At 45.0% G+C, this 15,984-nt stretch overlaps 1 protein-coding gene across 1 annotated transcript in view; it reads left to right on the forward strand.

Moving 5' to 3' along the window:
- The window catches only part of LOC309549538 (calcium-binding protein 39), a 113,879-nt gene that overhangs the window by 55,004 nt on the left and 42,891 nt on the right, over nt 1-15,984 (forward strand). Inside the window, exon 3 of the mRNA XM_082249891.1 lies at nt 8,412-8,576. Within this exon, the coding sequence (XP_082106017.1) occupies nt 8,412-8,576 (165 nt within the window). The remainder of the gene's footprint in view (nt 1-8,411; nt 8,577-15,984) is intronic.

Genomic DNA, 15,984 nt, shown 5'->3' on the forward strand with positions numbered 1-15,984 from the left:
AGCAGTGTGCATGAGGCCTAAAAGATTTCAGTTTGTTTTTCAATTGAGTTGTACAGTTTATAGGTCACATTTCTTTCTCATTTTATTTTACATCATAGAAACCTGACTTTTTAACAGGGGTGTGTAGACTTTTTATATCCACTGTATATAATAGCTTTTTGCCTTTTTGGACTTCCTGCCACATTGGGTGTGACTTGAGCATGGGAAGTGATTCACGTCTGATTCTGCAGCTGTTTATATTAACCTAGATACATCAATCCTAATTGTCTTGCCACAACCTGTTTTATATATGACATAGATGTGTGACTACCTGATCAGTCTGCAGTGTTACCTTTCAAGCACCAATTACAGACAGTTACTAAGCACCTGTATGATTTTGTTGGCCATTGACTATTGATGTTAATAATTGCTTGTTCATGTAGGTACTTCCAGAACTAGTTACATCAGGAGGAAGGAAAAGCAGGGTGTTCTGAGGAACCACACAAGATGACCATTCATCCTGAATGAAAAGAGTTAAAAACTCAGGCTTAAAGTGATAATAAAGTTTTTTTTTTTTTTTTTTTTTTTTTTTTTTAGCAAACATGCTATACTTGCCTGCTCTTTACAGTGGTTTTGTTCTTCTCTGGTCTCCCTTCTGTGGTCCTTGCCCCTCCCTCCTGTTAAGTGGCCCCACAGCAAGCAGCTTGCTATGGGGGCACTTGAGCCAAGCCGCATCTCTCTCTGTGTGTCCATTTAGACACGGAGCCGCGGCTTGGCCCCTGGGACCTTTATTTCCTCATTGGCTGACTGACTTTGCCAGCAGCGGGAGCCAATGGCGCTGTGCCACGCTGTTGTCTCAGGCAATGAAGAGGGGAGTCCTTGGCAGCCGAGACACTCGTCACGTGCAACATCACTGGAGTGGGATGGACCTCAGGTAAGTATTGGGGGTGCTGAGGGGGGCTGCTACACACAGAAGGCTTTTTATCTTAATGCATAGAATGGGGCAAACATCATTTGTACCTTCATTGCACATAAAGGAAGTTAAAAAAAAGAGAAATATCAATGTGTCTTTCTTTTGAAGGGGGGGGGGGGGGGATGGGTGCGCGTCTGTATACAAGTGTTTTGTTTTTTGTTTTATTTTCTCCCAGAGTGAAGATCCCCTTTGCATACACCTTAAGTCCCCGTTCACACTAAGGCGACTTGGTCGCCTCACAGGTCGCCGTAGGTCGCCTTCCATAGGGAAGCTGCGGACCCGTTCTAATAGGAGCGACACAAGTCGCTCCGACTTAGAAAAAGGGTCCGGAGCTTCTTTGGGGCGACCAGGAGGCGACCGCCATAGACTTCAATGTTATGAAGTCCGTGGCGGCCGCTCCGAGGTCGCGGCGTGCTGCTCGCACCGCGACCTCGGAGGTCGCAGTGCGAAGTAGCGTCGCCCCTATGTGAACGGGGGCTAAAGGTTTATTTGAAATACAGATTGTACTTTTTTTTCATTGCTGATTTGCGCAACAATGACCTCATATGCAGTATGTCAAAGGTACAGGCAATTTTGAAGAAAATGTACTTAAAGTGGAGTTCCACCCATTTTTAATAACTTGGATTACATAGATGTATGTAATCCCCTTTAAAACGACTTTTACCAATGGAAAGTTATTTTTTTTTGCTAGTAAATACCTTATTTTCTCTTTATTCATCCTCTCCTCACTTCCGGGTGCGGTCGGCGATTACGAGAGGCCGTACTCTGCCCCGCCTCCTCTCAGTGAGCGATGATTGAAAGCATTATATCCTCACTGAGCTCACTGAGAGGAGGTGGGACGGAGGCGGGGCAGAGCACGGTCTCAATACAATACATACAGTACAGCTCACTGAGAGGGGGCGGAGGCGGGGCAGAGTACGGCCTCAATACAAACAGTACAGATCAGCTCCTGTGTAATAATGCGAGATTTCATGCCAGGAAAAACATCCCAGCACCCCCTGCGAATCGCCGAATGACGTAATCGCCGACCGGACCCGGAATTGAGGAGAGGATGAATAAAGAGAAAATAATGTATTTACCAGAGGTGGGGGACTTGAGTCACATGACTAGACTTAAGTGACCAGTTTGAAGACTTGAGACTTGCTTGACTAAAATTAATAAAATACTCGACTTGACTTTGACTTGGTATTCATGACTTGAGACTTGACTTTGACTTGAGACCTATGACTCGAAATGACTTTACTTTTTTAAGTTATTAAATATTTGCATTTTCTCAAGATGTGTTAAGGCTCCGTTCACATGTCAGTGTATGGATCGCGGGCAGAACCGCCGCGGTTCTGCCCGAGATCCGGAGATTATTGCAAATCACGGGACGCCTGTGCGTTGCCCGTTGATTTGCAATAGCCCCCCAAACGCTGAGCGATGTTGCCGCGATTTCCGCCTGCCGAATCGCGGTAACATCGCGCAAAAAAAATCGCGGGACGCATTACGCCCAAAAAAGTACAAGAGCTTCTTTGGAGCGTATTGCGTCCCGCGATTTTTTTTGCGCGACGTTACCGCGATTCGGCGGGCGGAAATCACGGCAACATCGCTCAGCGTTTGGGGGGCTATTGCAAATCAACGGGCAACGCACAGGCGTCCCGCGATTTGCAATAATCTCCGGATCGCGGGCGGAATCGCGGCGGTTCTGCCCGCGATCCATACGCTAACATGTGAACGGAGCATAAAGCAAAATGAATGTGCCTGTTAAGTTTCTGACACCACAGTCACTTAAAACACCTCAGTGTGTTCTAATTTTTTTAGGACACTGGCTGTTTAACAATGGAAATACTTAACAACATGTTTTTAGTGACGGTGGTGTTTGAAACATGACCAGACGAAGGATTTTGAGCTGTTTGGGCATTCAAAGTGTTTCTTTTTTTTTTGCCAAGAAAAAAAAGCACTAAGCAGTTTTGTTAATGTTGAAAATAAAACAAAACCTGTGATGACCACTGACTTTTAACTGATTTAAAGGTGAAAATTGGGGTAGATCAGTATTTTGACTTGATTTGTGACTTGACCAAAATAAATGACTTGACTTGCTTGACTTCTAGCAGGGACTCGACTTGACTTGCTTGCTTTTCGCCACAGTAACTTGGGACTTGCTTGAGACTTGAAGGTTAAGACTTTAGACTTGCTTGTGACTTGCACATGTGTGACTTACTCCCATGTCTGGTATTTACTAGCAAAAAAAAAAAAAAGTTTCCATTGGTAAAAGTCGTTTTAAAGGGGATTACATACATCTAAAGTTACTAAAATGGGTGGAACTCCACTTTAAAGACAAGCCTGTGCTGCCTGTCAAAAGTACAGGCAGAGTGCCTCTGGCGCTACTCTAAGAACCTTAGCTTGTGTGTATGATGACTGGGGATTAGCATTTTATTAGGGTTTCTCAGAAACTTAACATTAAGTGTGAATACACACTTGAATAAATATATAGGAGTAGTGCTTGAATAGACAATGAATCAACTAATACTATCTAAAAATACAGGGGGAGTATCCGCGCTTAAGCTAGTAAAATGAAAAACTATTCCTCAATTAGCAGCCAGCATACATTTTGCTAATGGCAAAAATATGTAAAATATAAAAAGTCCACATGCAGAGCTAATCTAAAGCCAGGTGTACACAGTCCAATTCAAGAGAAGGAATTCATCCACCAACTTCCGTGCGTGAAAAGAGCCACTTCACACCAACGTGAGGTAATATCTCCTTACCAGAGGTAGGAAAAATAGTGCAGTAAATCATGGGTTTCTCCTAATCCACACCGAAGGAATGATTCAGCACTTCACGGCTCTAGTGTGCTTGTATCTCGTTGGAAAGCGCCAGCTCGTCCGACTAAATACAAGCACGCTAGAGCCGCGTCATTGAGATCGTTTTATGTTTGCAACACTAAGTACATTTCTAATAAATGTAAACCCTTTGGACATACGTACTTCACTATGAGTTTTCTATCTGATATGTGAAATGGTCCTTGGGATCGGTGAGGTTAGTCAAGTGGAGGATTGTCTATGGTTATCCAACCTGGATCCGCTCTACCTTTGATCCAGTGAGCTTTATATAATTCGCCGGCTAGAGTGCTGAATTGTTCATTCCGTGTGGATTGTGAGAGACCCATGATTTACTGCACTATTTTTCCTACCTCTGGTAAGGAGCTATTACCTCACTGTGGTGTGGTGTGCCTCTTTTCACGCACAAAAGTTGGTGGAGGAATTCCTTCTCTTGATTTGGACTGTTTACACCTAGCCTTAGATTAGCGCTGCATGTGGACTTTTAATATTTTACATTTTATATTATCTATCTTATGACTCCTTTCTATGTTCAGTATGATGTATAGTAATATTGCACATAAAATCCAAATTTTAAATTTTCAGCTCAGAAAACCTTTCAGAGTTTACAGCCTGACTGCAGTGCTGGTGAGTACAGGTGCCTGCATTTACCTTTTGTACAACTGCTTTTGGGCAGAGAAACCACTGAAACCAGGAACAGAGGGTTTGTTATGCAAATCTTGGCTTCCTTGACAAAAGTTGAGGGTTGATTTCTCCTCCGTAAACGCCTCGTTTGACATTGAAGTTGCCCATACCTTGAACATGAGGTAGAGGGAAACAACTTGGCCAAAAAAAAATTTGAAAGTTACGTTTCGCAAGTCTCGAGGTAATGAAGACACCATGCAGTTGTAAGTGCAGGTATCTGAGTGTGCGTGCATTGGGGTCAGGCTAGAGTTTTCTTATATAAATGGTTTGCTTTAAGATAAACCTGCAGTGAGTGAAATGTGGATGTTTGCCATTTTTGAAAAGGCTTGTAGCCTGGCTGTCTTTGGCTTCTATATTTTCTGAGAAGTTAGAAAAAAGTCAGAAGTTCTAATTTGCAGCATCACATTAAATTTATTACAACAAGTACAATAATAACCAGGCATATACAATTTTACATGTTAGTATGTCTCTTGTGGCAAGTTTATTAGTGCAATTATTCAATTGTTTGTTTGTTGGGGGGGGGTTTAGGTGTACCACATAGTAAGTTGTCTACCTCTGCTCTCCGGATTCTGCTGCAATCTACTTTAATTAAAAGTCCCACGATAGACACATATATCTGTGCATGGTATGTGGTAACAGATTTCCCTATTCATGTGTATAGGGAACCGCAGTGTCTTGAGAAGACTGTATGCCTATGTTCTGTAGGACCTTCAACTCAGTAGATTGTGGCTGGACAATTTAACGTGGATGGAATTCTCCTCCTGCTTTTCGGTCTATTTGTGTGTTTGTTTATATATGTATATATATATATATTGCTTTTTATGCTGTTTTGTTTCACAGCTACTTGTACCTCACTCGGTCAGCTCCCCTACCCTCCAATCCAATTCTCTAACCCGTCCCACTTCTGGTTTAAACATCTCACTTGCTACTACGTATGCTTCTGATGACATGCACATTAGCAGCAGGAACAAGGACCCAAAGAAAGTGGCCTGGCCTAAAGCAAAAAGGAGCTCATTTGGGAAGCAGAAGATGGACAGAACTGCAGTTTTATCGGTTAATATGTGTCCTCTGTCAGTGTTTTCTTTGTAGGGCCTTCTGGTGGAGGACGTCTTCACTGTGATGGAGTTACTAACCTCTCCATGGGACAATCTACTAATGCCACATATGTGACATAAGAGAAATGAAAGGCTAGAACATGTATAGGTTCGTTTACCAATCCAGTTCATTATTAGCAGTGCATGCTTTTCAGACTATATTTTTGTAGGAGCACTGGTATGTTAATTAGTAATAGTTTAAGCACATTCATTTATATTTTTTAATTGAGCAAACAGAACAAATTGGGGAAGCATGCACTGTTATGCTGGAGAACTGGACTTGGGGAAACACTACTTTTTATGGGGGTGTATCTGCAAGTATTTATGCACCCCCTCTTCCCCATTGTAACATGATATACCTTGGCTAAAAACACAGAAATAATATACAACAGTAACACAATCTGGAAACTTGCTATGAAGTATGCATATTTTTGACTGGACAACATTGCAAATGTTAATTTTCCTATGTAGTCATGGAGTTGCAAGCCCTTCCTATATGCTGTTAACATGCAAGACCTCCTTTGATTTGCAAAGAAAGTGTCCTGACTCGTTTTTAGTGATTTGGTCTTTTCTATCCAAAAACGGCATAAAACAAAGGAGATCACTTGGCTAGTAAAGAATCAGTCATGTATAGAAAATAAATTTGCTTATCCAAAACAATAATGCTAAAAATATAATTAATAGCATCACTTAAAGGGTGTTTTTCTCAAAAAAGTGAAATAAATCAAAAGTGAGTCCATGGTTAAAAAAATAAATGAAAGTTCAATAAATTATAAAAATACTACTTATACTGCTTATACTACTACTTATTTTATTAATGATAATATTATTGTTACATAGGTTTAAAAAGACACAAGTCCATCTAGCTCAACCAATAAAAAAACAAAAAAAGAAAATCCAACCATACAATCCCATATACACAATCCTATACCCACAGTTGATCCAGAAGAAGGTGACAAACCCAGCAAAGTATGAGCCAATAATTGCTACAGCAGGGGGAAAAAAATCCTTCCTGATCCCCTGAGAGGCCATCGGATGTTCCCTGAATCAACTTTACCTATAAATGTTATAACCCAGATATATTATGTACACCTAGGAAAGAATCCAGGCCTTTTTTAAAGCAGATATATTATGTACACCTAGGAAAGAATCCAGGCCTTTTTTAAAGCAATCTACTGAGCTGGCAAGAACAACCTTCTATACTGTAGGGCAATGACAATATTCCAACTACAACAATAATTGTTATAAATTAATATAGCTGTAAACTCAGCAACTTTTATAAAAGGGGGTCCTTTTGTAAGGCTATGCCTGCTTCATTGCAGTGGGATATAAGACGGGGGTGTTGCTGTGGCTGTCAGCAATGTTAGTGTTGATTAGGGATGGGCTCAGGCTTGTTCGGATCGTTGTCCCAACCCATCTGTGCAATCCTGCCTGGAAGTCTTCACTGCACACCGCCACCTATAGGCAGCGTGTGTATGTGTAGCTGCGATTTGGGAAATGCCTCACTGCCTATGATTGCTGCATGCAGTGAGGGTCTCCTGCCGGGATTGCTCAGGTGGGTTGGGACCCATCCCTACGGCTGATTTACAAGCTATTAGCTTGTTGGAATTAGGCCACACCCAGTTCTACCCACTGCCTGGCCGCACTGCCTCTGTTGCTGAAATCTTACTGTGTATCACTTAGAAACTGGATTTGGGACCCGTTTAGACTGTTAAAGAGTAGCTTTTAGATCCGGGGTCCCCAAACTAGTAGTAAACATTGCTAGCCAGTGTGAGTACTAAACGGCACTGTGTTCATGGTCCGTGGTAGTAATACATGCCCCTGCTTCAGTGGTCAGTGGGAGTAATAAATGCCCTTGAATCAGTAGTCAGTGCAAGTAAAAATTGCCCCATGTCCGTGGGAATAATAAATGCCCCTATGATGGCAGTTGAACGTGTGTAATAAATACACCCATGATTGTAGGGAGTAAAATAATGCCCCTAATTCAGCAGTCATTAAGAGTAATAAAGATCTCCCCACCCCAGTGTCGGTTGTCAGTAGGAGTGAAAAAAAAAGTCCTACTGTTATTGGTCAGTAAGAGTAAATCACCCCTATGTTGATGGTCAGTGGGCTGATATGAACCCCTGCACTCTGGAATATCCGGCAGTAATGTGGGTTAATAAAAGGACCACCCCTGCGCTTAAGTGATGATTTTGTATGAGGCATCGTGATTGGCTGCTCAGGTAACTGACATGGGATGACATTTCCCATTATGGGTATTGGAGCAGAGGCATGTTCAGATAATGGCCACAGATATATATATATATATATATATATATATATATATATATATATATATATATATATATATATATATATATATACTATTTTTTTTTTTTTTTTTAGTTATATTTTGCTGTCCAGTCAACCATATGTGGTAAATCAAGCAGTCAAAATATATAGATTTAAATGTTTCTACATTCATTATGCACTATATAGTTTATAAGCTGATGAATCTGTGTTTTTAGTCACGGTTTATAACTTTGTTTCTCTTCCCACTAACCACCTTCCTTTCAATTTATAATGATTTTAGTTTTTAACAGGCTCTTTAACCTAACCTACCACAGGAGGTCAGCACTCCAGATGTTATCATGTTTGTTAAAGTGTGTCTCTGTCTGCATGATTTGTTTGCAGAAGGTATTTTTAGCTGAATCCTGTGGTGCTGGGGACTTGAATGCTCTTCAACACAGAACTTCTCATTGTATCATGGACTGAGAAATGTAAATGAATACAGTCCCCCTAATTATAACATCAGCACGTCCTCCTATTTACCAAATTTTTTTTTTTTTTTTTTTTACTTTTCTACTCTTCATTTCACAGGCAACTGAAGAAGTGTCGAAAAATCTTGTGGCTATGAAGGAAATCTTGTATGGCACAAATGAGAAGGAACCTCAGACTGAAGCTGTGGCCCAGCTAGCTCAGGAACTGTATAACAGTGGACTCCTGGGAACTCTGGTGGCTGACCTGCAGCTCATAGACTTTGAGGTGACCCAACAACACAGTTAATTAGTTGATTCATTGTACAAATAATATAGTGTGATTGGTGGCAAGAGGTATCCATTTTAGTGTTGCTATGTACCGCCTTGTTGTCTCCAGTAGTTTAGTTTCACTGCTTACCTTTGTGTAGTTATTCAACAGATCCTGTTCTATGGGTAAACTGTGCAGCTCCTTACTACTTGCTGAACATAATGTTCTACTGAGTTAGAAATAAGTCTGTGACACACACACACAAGGTGTGTCTAAATATATAAATATATATACATTAGCTATGTCTAAAAATTTTGGTTAATGGTCGGTCATCTCACTGGCAGCATGGGCCAGGTGCATGCTCATGACTATCCAGACACGTCGAGAAGCGCCACCTAGCGTGGAGTACACATGATCTTTAGGGTAAACCCGCTGCGGGCAGTCGAACTTAGTCATTGTGAGAGGTAGGATCACAGTGCAATGGAGCAATGAGTGAACATCAAGTTCTGCTACAAATTGGGGAAAATGGCATCAGAGGCGCATGAAATGTTGGTGCAAGCGTACAGGATGGAAACTGAGCAGAAAATGGGTTTACGACTGCTTATAGAAACATAGAATGTGTCGGCAGATAAGAACCATTTGGCCCATCTAGTCTGCCCAATATATCTGAATCCTATGAATAGTCCCTGGCCCTATCTTATATGAAGGATAGCCTTATGCCTATCCCATGCATGCTTAAACTCCTTCACTGTATTTGCAGCTACCACTTCTGCAGGAAGGTTATTCCATGCATCCACTACTCTCTCAGTAAAGTAATACTTCCTCATATTACTTTTAAACCTTTGTCCCTTTAATTTAAAACGGTGTCCTCTTGTGGTAGTTTTTCTTCTTTTAAATATGCTCTCCTCCTTTACCGAGTTGATTCCCTTTATGTATTTAAAAGTTTCTATCATATCCCCTCTGTCTCTTCTTTCTTCCAAGCTATACATGTTAAGGTCCTTTAACCTTTCCTGGTAAGTTTTTTTTCCTGCAATCCATGTACTAGTTTAGTAGCTCTTCTCTGAACTCTCTCTAGAGTATCTATATCCTTCTGGAGATATGGCCTCCAGTACTGCGCACAATACTCCAAGTGAGGTCTCACCAGTGTTCTGTACAGCGGCATAAGCACTTCTCTCTTTCTTTTTTTTTTAAAACAGTGAGGTTTATTGAAACTTTTGGTACAATACAAAAATAAACCGTGCATTGAAACTGCGATCAGATTCATAACACATTGGGGTACAAAAATACAAATATACACAGTGATTAACACTTAGAAACAGAACAGACATAGTAAAAATAAGGCAGTAGTCAGTGACTCTCTGTCGGCCCAACACTCAAACAGACAATATTGGTTTAACAGGGGCGGTCAGCATAAAGTAGTTACCCACTGCACTACTGAGCCGTATCAGGGCACTGCACCCATTTGTCCCAAATCTTGTTGAACTTCTGAGGGCACCCCCTATGTTTATATAAAAGTTTATGAAATGGGATGACACTATTAATTTCCTTAATCCACAATCCTAGAGTAGGAGGAGTAGGTCTCATCCACCTCCTGGCTATCAATTTACGTGCTATAAACAAAGTTTCCTGAAGAAATATGACAGTGGATTTGGGCATCTCTCCATCCGGATAGACCCCCAGGAGACACTCCTTAGGGGAGAGTTGTAGAGGAGACCCCATCTTGTCATGCAGAAATGTGACTACTTGTTGCCATAGAGTCTGTAATTGGGGACAGCTCCATAATAGATGAAAGAAGGAAGCATCAGGGTCTCCGCACATAGGACAAGAGGGGACCAAGTCAGGGTGATATTTGGACAGTCTAAGTGGGGTGAGATAAGCCTGGTGTATTATAAAGGTCTGGGTTAGACGATCCGACAGTTTTGGCGACACTCTGCGGCACGTCTCCAGGGCATCCTCCCATTCCTCATCCTCCATGGCCCCCACACTGCGCTCCCAGCGGGTCTTAAGTGCAAAAGCCAAAGTGGTCGAGGAAGGTGTGTGAAGTTCAGAGTAGAACATGGAAATGAGGTGACTGGGTTCTGTACTTTTAACAATCTCAAGGGTGGTAACCGATTCTATCTCAGGAGGGCCGTCAGGGAATTGAGATCTATAGGCATGGGAGAGCTGTAAGTATCTGTAGTGCATGGGGCCCTGGAGCGCAAACTGGTCTTGCAAGGTCTCGTAAGACCGTAGACCAGTGGTCGTGGAGATATGGCTAAGGAGAAGAATACCCCTCCCGCTCCATACCGACAGGTCAGGGATGGAGAGGAACTTACGCAATGTGCTATTATGCCACAGAGGGGTGAACGTGTGGAATGGAGGGCACCGAAGCCTGGACGCTACCACCTCCCAGATCCGACAATAGTGGTATAGAAGAGATCTGGGGCACAGGGGCTCCGGCGAGCCCCTGACGCCCCTAAGGATAACTAGGAGGGGGTCCCCGAGGGGATGAGCCCACCCAGGGCAGAGCAGGGTCAAGAAGCGTTCTCTATCCGTTTTATCTATGTGAAAGAACTGGGACAACTGAGCTGCCAGATAGTACAGATTAAAATCCGGCAGGGCCAATCCCCCTAGATTTGTAGGATTCTTGAGTTTGCGCCAGGAGATCTTGTGCCGGTTAGCACCCCAAACAAAGGTCTTGAGGAGTGATTCCATCTGCTTAAACAGCCTGAGTGGCAGGTAAGTAGGAGAGTGCCATACAACATAGAGAATTTTGGGAAGGAGAATCATTTTAATTAAATTGACTCTACCCATCACTCCCAGAGGTAATTTGGACCATACTTGAATTTTAGCCTTAAGCAGAGGGAACAAGGGTTGAACGTTATCCGGGACATAATCTGCTGAGTTAGCTGTCACTTGAATCCCTAAGTATTTAATGCGAGATACACATTGTAAGGCCGGGTTTGCGGGGGCGATCGCCTGCGGGCTCTCGTCAAGCGGGAGAATTTGTGACTTATCCCAGTTTATCTGAAAACCGGAGAATCGTCTGTACCGTTCAATTAAAGAAAGGGCCGTGAGTAGGGATTCTCGAGAGTCTTCCAAATATAACAAAGTGTCATCCGCATACATGCTGATCTTCTCCTCCAGCGGTCCCTTACGTAGGCCACGAATCCCGGGATGTGCTCTAATGGCCATCGCCAGGGGTTCCGCGGCCAGGGCATACAGCAGGGGGGAGAGGGGGCACCCCTGTCGAGTGCCACGGGATAAAGGGAAGGCGGTCGACTGCCAGCCGTTTGCCAGGACCCTAGCTACCGGGGCGCTATATAGAAGTTTGACCCACTTAATAAAATTAGGTCCAAAGCCGTATCGGTCCAGGCAGGTCCATAGAAATGGCCACTCTACCGAGTCGAATGCTTTAGCCGTGTCCAATGAGACCACCACCCTGCCACCCATTCCGTCGTGTTGTGCCTGGAGATTCATGAATAACCAGCGAAGGTTAAATGAGGTGTTCCTCCCAGGCATGAACCCGGCCTGGTCCGAGTGTATGAGTGAAAGGATCACCTTGTTAAGACGGAGGGATAAAATTTTCGCAAGGATTTTAGTGTCTACTGGGAGCAAAGAGATGGGACGGTAAGACTCTGGGGCGTGTACGTCCTTGCCCGGCTTGGGGATGAGCACAATTAGCGCCTCCCGCATAGAAGGGGGTAGGGTTGCATCTTTGAATAGAGATTGAAACAAAGCCAATAATTTAGGAGAAAGGAGTTCCGAATATTGGGAGAAGAATTCAATCGGGAGGCCGTCTAGGCCGGGGGCCTTAGATCTAGGGAACTTGGACACGGCTGCTGCAATCTCCTCCACTGAGATGGGTGCCTCGAGGGTCGCCAACTGGTCGGGTGTCAAAGTGGGAAAGTCAATAGAGTCCAGAAAGTCATGCATGTCAGTGCAGTCAGCGGGGGCCCTAGAGGTGTAAAGTGTACTAAAAAATGATCGGAAACACTGTGTCACCGCAGCAGGATCAGTGATCTCATTACCCAGGTCATCCTTTAAAGTAATAACTACCGGGGGCCTATCCTCACAATGGACTAAATATGCGAGGAGTTTCCCCGCCCGCTCTCCATGTGCAAACAGATTCTGCTTCTGAAAAAACATCTTAGATTTCGCCTTCTCATATTCAAGTTGGGAAAGGACTTTAGAGGTCAATTTATACTGGGATTCATGCGTCGGAGTCGGGTCCGCCATAAAGGCCTGTTCAGCTTCAATTAGATTTGTCGTTGCCCTGGAGATCTCCTCAGCAGCCCGCGCTCTAACAGCTTTGATTTTGGAAATCATAGTGGATCTGGCGAACAGTTTAAATGCCTCCCACACTGCAGCCGGGGAGGCAGTGCCCTCATTATCAGAGAAGAATTTTGTCCAGGTCCCCTCAATGTCGTTCCCATCAGACACCAAGGGGAGCCAGGCGGGATTCAGGCGCCAGGCCGGGGGAGGTCTATTGCAGGGCAAGGACAACAGTATCCAATAAGGGCAGTGATCAGACAGAGTCCGTGGGGCGAAGCCTGCCGCCAGTAACCTGGGGAGCAGGGTTCGAGACAGCAATATCAGATCAATGCGTGACATAGAATGGTGTGCAGCCGAGAAACAGGAGTACGCGCGCTGAGCGGGGTATTTGCTGCGCCAAGAGTCGACCAAACCAAAGCTCTCCAACAATCGGGAGAACCTGGTCGGGGACGACCCCGGCGGCGCCTGGGAGGCGCCACCGGATCTATCCAGACCCGAGTCCATCACATTGTTAAAGTCACCCAGCCAGATCACCGGGGCCCCCGGGCATTGTGCCATAAACGCCAGTCCCTCCATAATAATCACAGCAGAGTAAGGGGGGGGGCACATAGAAAGCCATCAGCAGCATCAATTCCCCATAGACTGACGTTTTGAGAAAGACATATCTACCCATTGGGTCGACCTGAGATCCTAGGAGCTGGAAATGTACCGATTTGGCCACCAGAAGCGCCACACCCCTGGAGTGCGAGCTATAAGCAGAGTGCTGCACCCAGCCAACCCAGGGCCGTTTGAGAGATTGTTGTACGCGGCCCTCCAAATGTGTCTCCACCAGAACTATAATATCAGCCCGTACACGGCGTAAAACATTAAAGACAGCCGTCCGTTTAATCTTATCGCGCATACCCCTGACATTCCACGTCAACAATTTCAATGCGGCCATGGCAGGGGTAATACGGAGCGTGGAGCGGAGGCTCCCAGGATCTCAGGCAATAAGGCCACAGAACTAACAAGTCCACGGTCATACACTAGCAGTAATAAACGGCAGCAAAAGAGCAGATAGTTATTACTTGAGGTCAATGTGCATAGAACAGAAACAGTATAGAGATTGTACCAAATATAAACTGTAAACAATGGTAATACCCCAATCCCCCCTCCCTGCCCTGCACCAACCCCAACTTGTGCGGGCATGTTCCCAAACAAGTGCCTCAACCAGAACAGGCCCACATGCGACTGGTAAAGAACAAGATCAGGAGGCCAGGGACCCCCAGGGTAGTCAGCAAAAATACAGCAAAATACAATTAGGACAAGCAAGGGGGCCCGGGGGCCCAGGTCCAGCAGAAGTCGCAGGGGGCAACAGGGGAGTTGGGCACAAACACACGCCTTAGCGGGTGTAGGGGGGCGAAAACCAACAGGTGTATCGCTGGGTAGCAAAGCCTATGGGCAGGTGGAAATCCATAGGAAGAGAACAGAAAAATCAGTTCCATCTGTGGAGCTAGGGCGCTCCGCCGGTCAAACACAGGAGCAGTAGTGCAGGGAAATGAGGGGGGAGGGGGGGGGGGAAGGGGGATGTAAAGTCTTGAGTTCCGCAGGATCTACAAAACCCCCCTCCACCTCTGCAGCAGCTTAAGGTATAGGCAATCAGGGAGAAAGTATCATGAAGTCGCCAGGGCAAGGTGGTCAGGCTCTAGCTTCCAGTCCTTCTAACCAGGAGATGGCGGCTTCCGGATCCTCAAAGAAGTGGGCTCGGTCCTCACCCTCCACTCTAAGACGGGCCGGATACAACATAGAGTATTTGATATTCTTGATACGCAGCCTGCGTTTGACCTCCAAAAAGCTCTTGCGGCGCCTCTGGACCTCAGCAGAGAAGTCGGGGAAAATCGCTATTTTGTGATTTCCAAATGGAATGTTCCCCTTAACTCTGGCCAGGCGTAATATGGCATCTCTGTCCCGATAGTTCAGGAATTTAGCGATGAACGTGCGGGGGGGTGCACCCTGAGGGGGGGGACGCCCTGAGAGGCGATGTGCACGTTCCACAACAAAAGTGGGCGAAAAGGATTCTCTGCCATATGTCTGAGTGAGCAATTGTTCCAAATAGGATGAGGGGTCTGCACCTTCAGAGCCCTCCGGGAGGCCAATGAACCGCAGGTTACAGCGGCGCAGCCTATTCTCCATGTCATCTTGTTTTTGGAGGATAAGGTGTACTTGTTGCTGCAGCCTGTCTGAGGAGCTTTGCAATGGGGGGAGGGAGTCTTCCACCTAGCTAATTCTGTGTTCAGCCTCACCAACTCTGTCCCTTAGCTTCTGCATATCCTGACGCATCAAAGATATATCTACCTTCACCTCCTCGATTTTAGTTGTCAGCATGGTCTGGCAAGTGGCAATCGCTTCCAAAACCTTGGATGTAGCAGGGCTCTCAGGCTCCTCCACCACAAGCGACGGGCCGGCGCCATCTTGGATCGGGGCCTCCTTCTCCAGCCTCCGGAATGCAGCCAGTTTTGCCGCAGCTTCAGAGCCTTTCTTCGGCGGAGACATGCGGAGGTCAGTGCCGCGGGTGTGCGGGAGTTGAAGGGAGGATTATCGTGCCCGGAGGGCTGCAGGATTAGCGGTAAAGGATATCGGTCCGGCGGAGCTCCTCTCACACACGTCCTCTCACATGCTGCGCCAGGCCACGCCCCGCACTTCTCTCTTTCTACTGCTTATACCTCTCCCTATACATCCAAGCATTCTGCTGGCATTTCGTGCTGCTCTTACATTGTCTTCCCACCTTTAAGTCTTCTGAAATAATTACTCCTAAATCCCTTTCCTCAGATACTGAGGTCAGGACTGTGTCAAATATTCTATATTCTGCCCTTGGGTTTTTACGTCCCAGGTGCATTATCTTGCACTTATCCACATTAAATTTCAGTTGCCAGAGTTCTGACCATTCTTCTAGTTTTCCTAAATCCTTTTCCATTTGGCGTTTCCCTCCAGGAACATCAACCCTGTTACATATCTTTGTGTCATCAGCAAAAAGACAAACCTTACCATCGAGGCCTTTTGCAATATCACTTATGAAGATATTAAACAAAATTGGTCCCAGTACAGATCCCTGAGGTACCCCACTGGTAACATGACCTTGTTCTGAATGTTCTCCATTGACTACAACCCTCTGTTGTCTGTCACTCAGCCACTG

Source organism: Pelophylax lessonae (assembly GCF_965119305.1).
Source record: "Pelophylax lessonae genome assembly, chromosome: 3".
Classification (NCBI taxonomy): domain Eukaryota; kingdom Metazoa; phylum Chordata; class Amphibia; order Anura; family Ranidae; genus Pelophylax; species Pelophylax lessonae.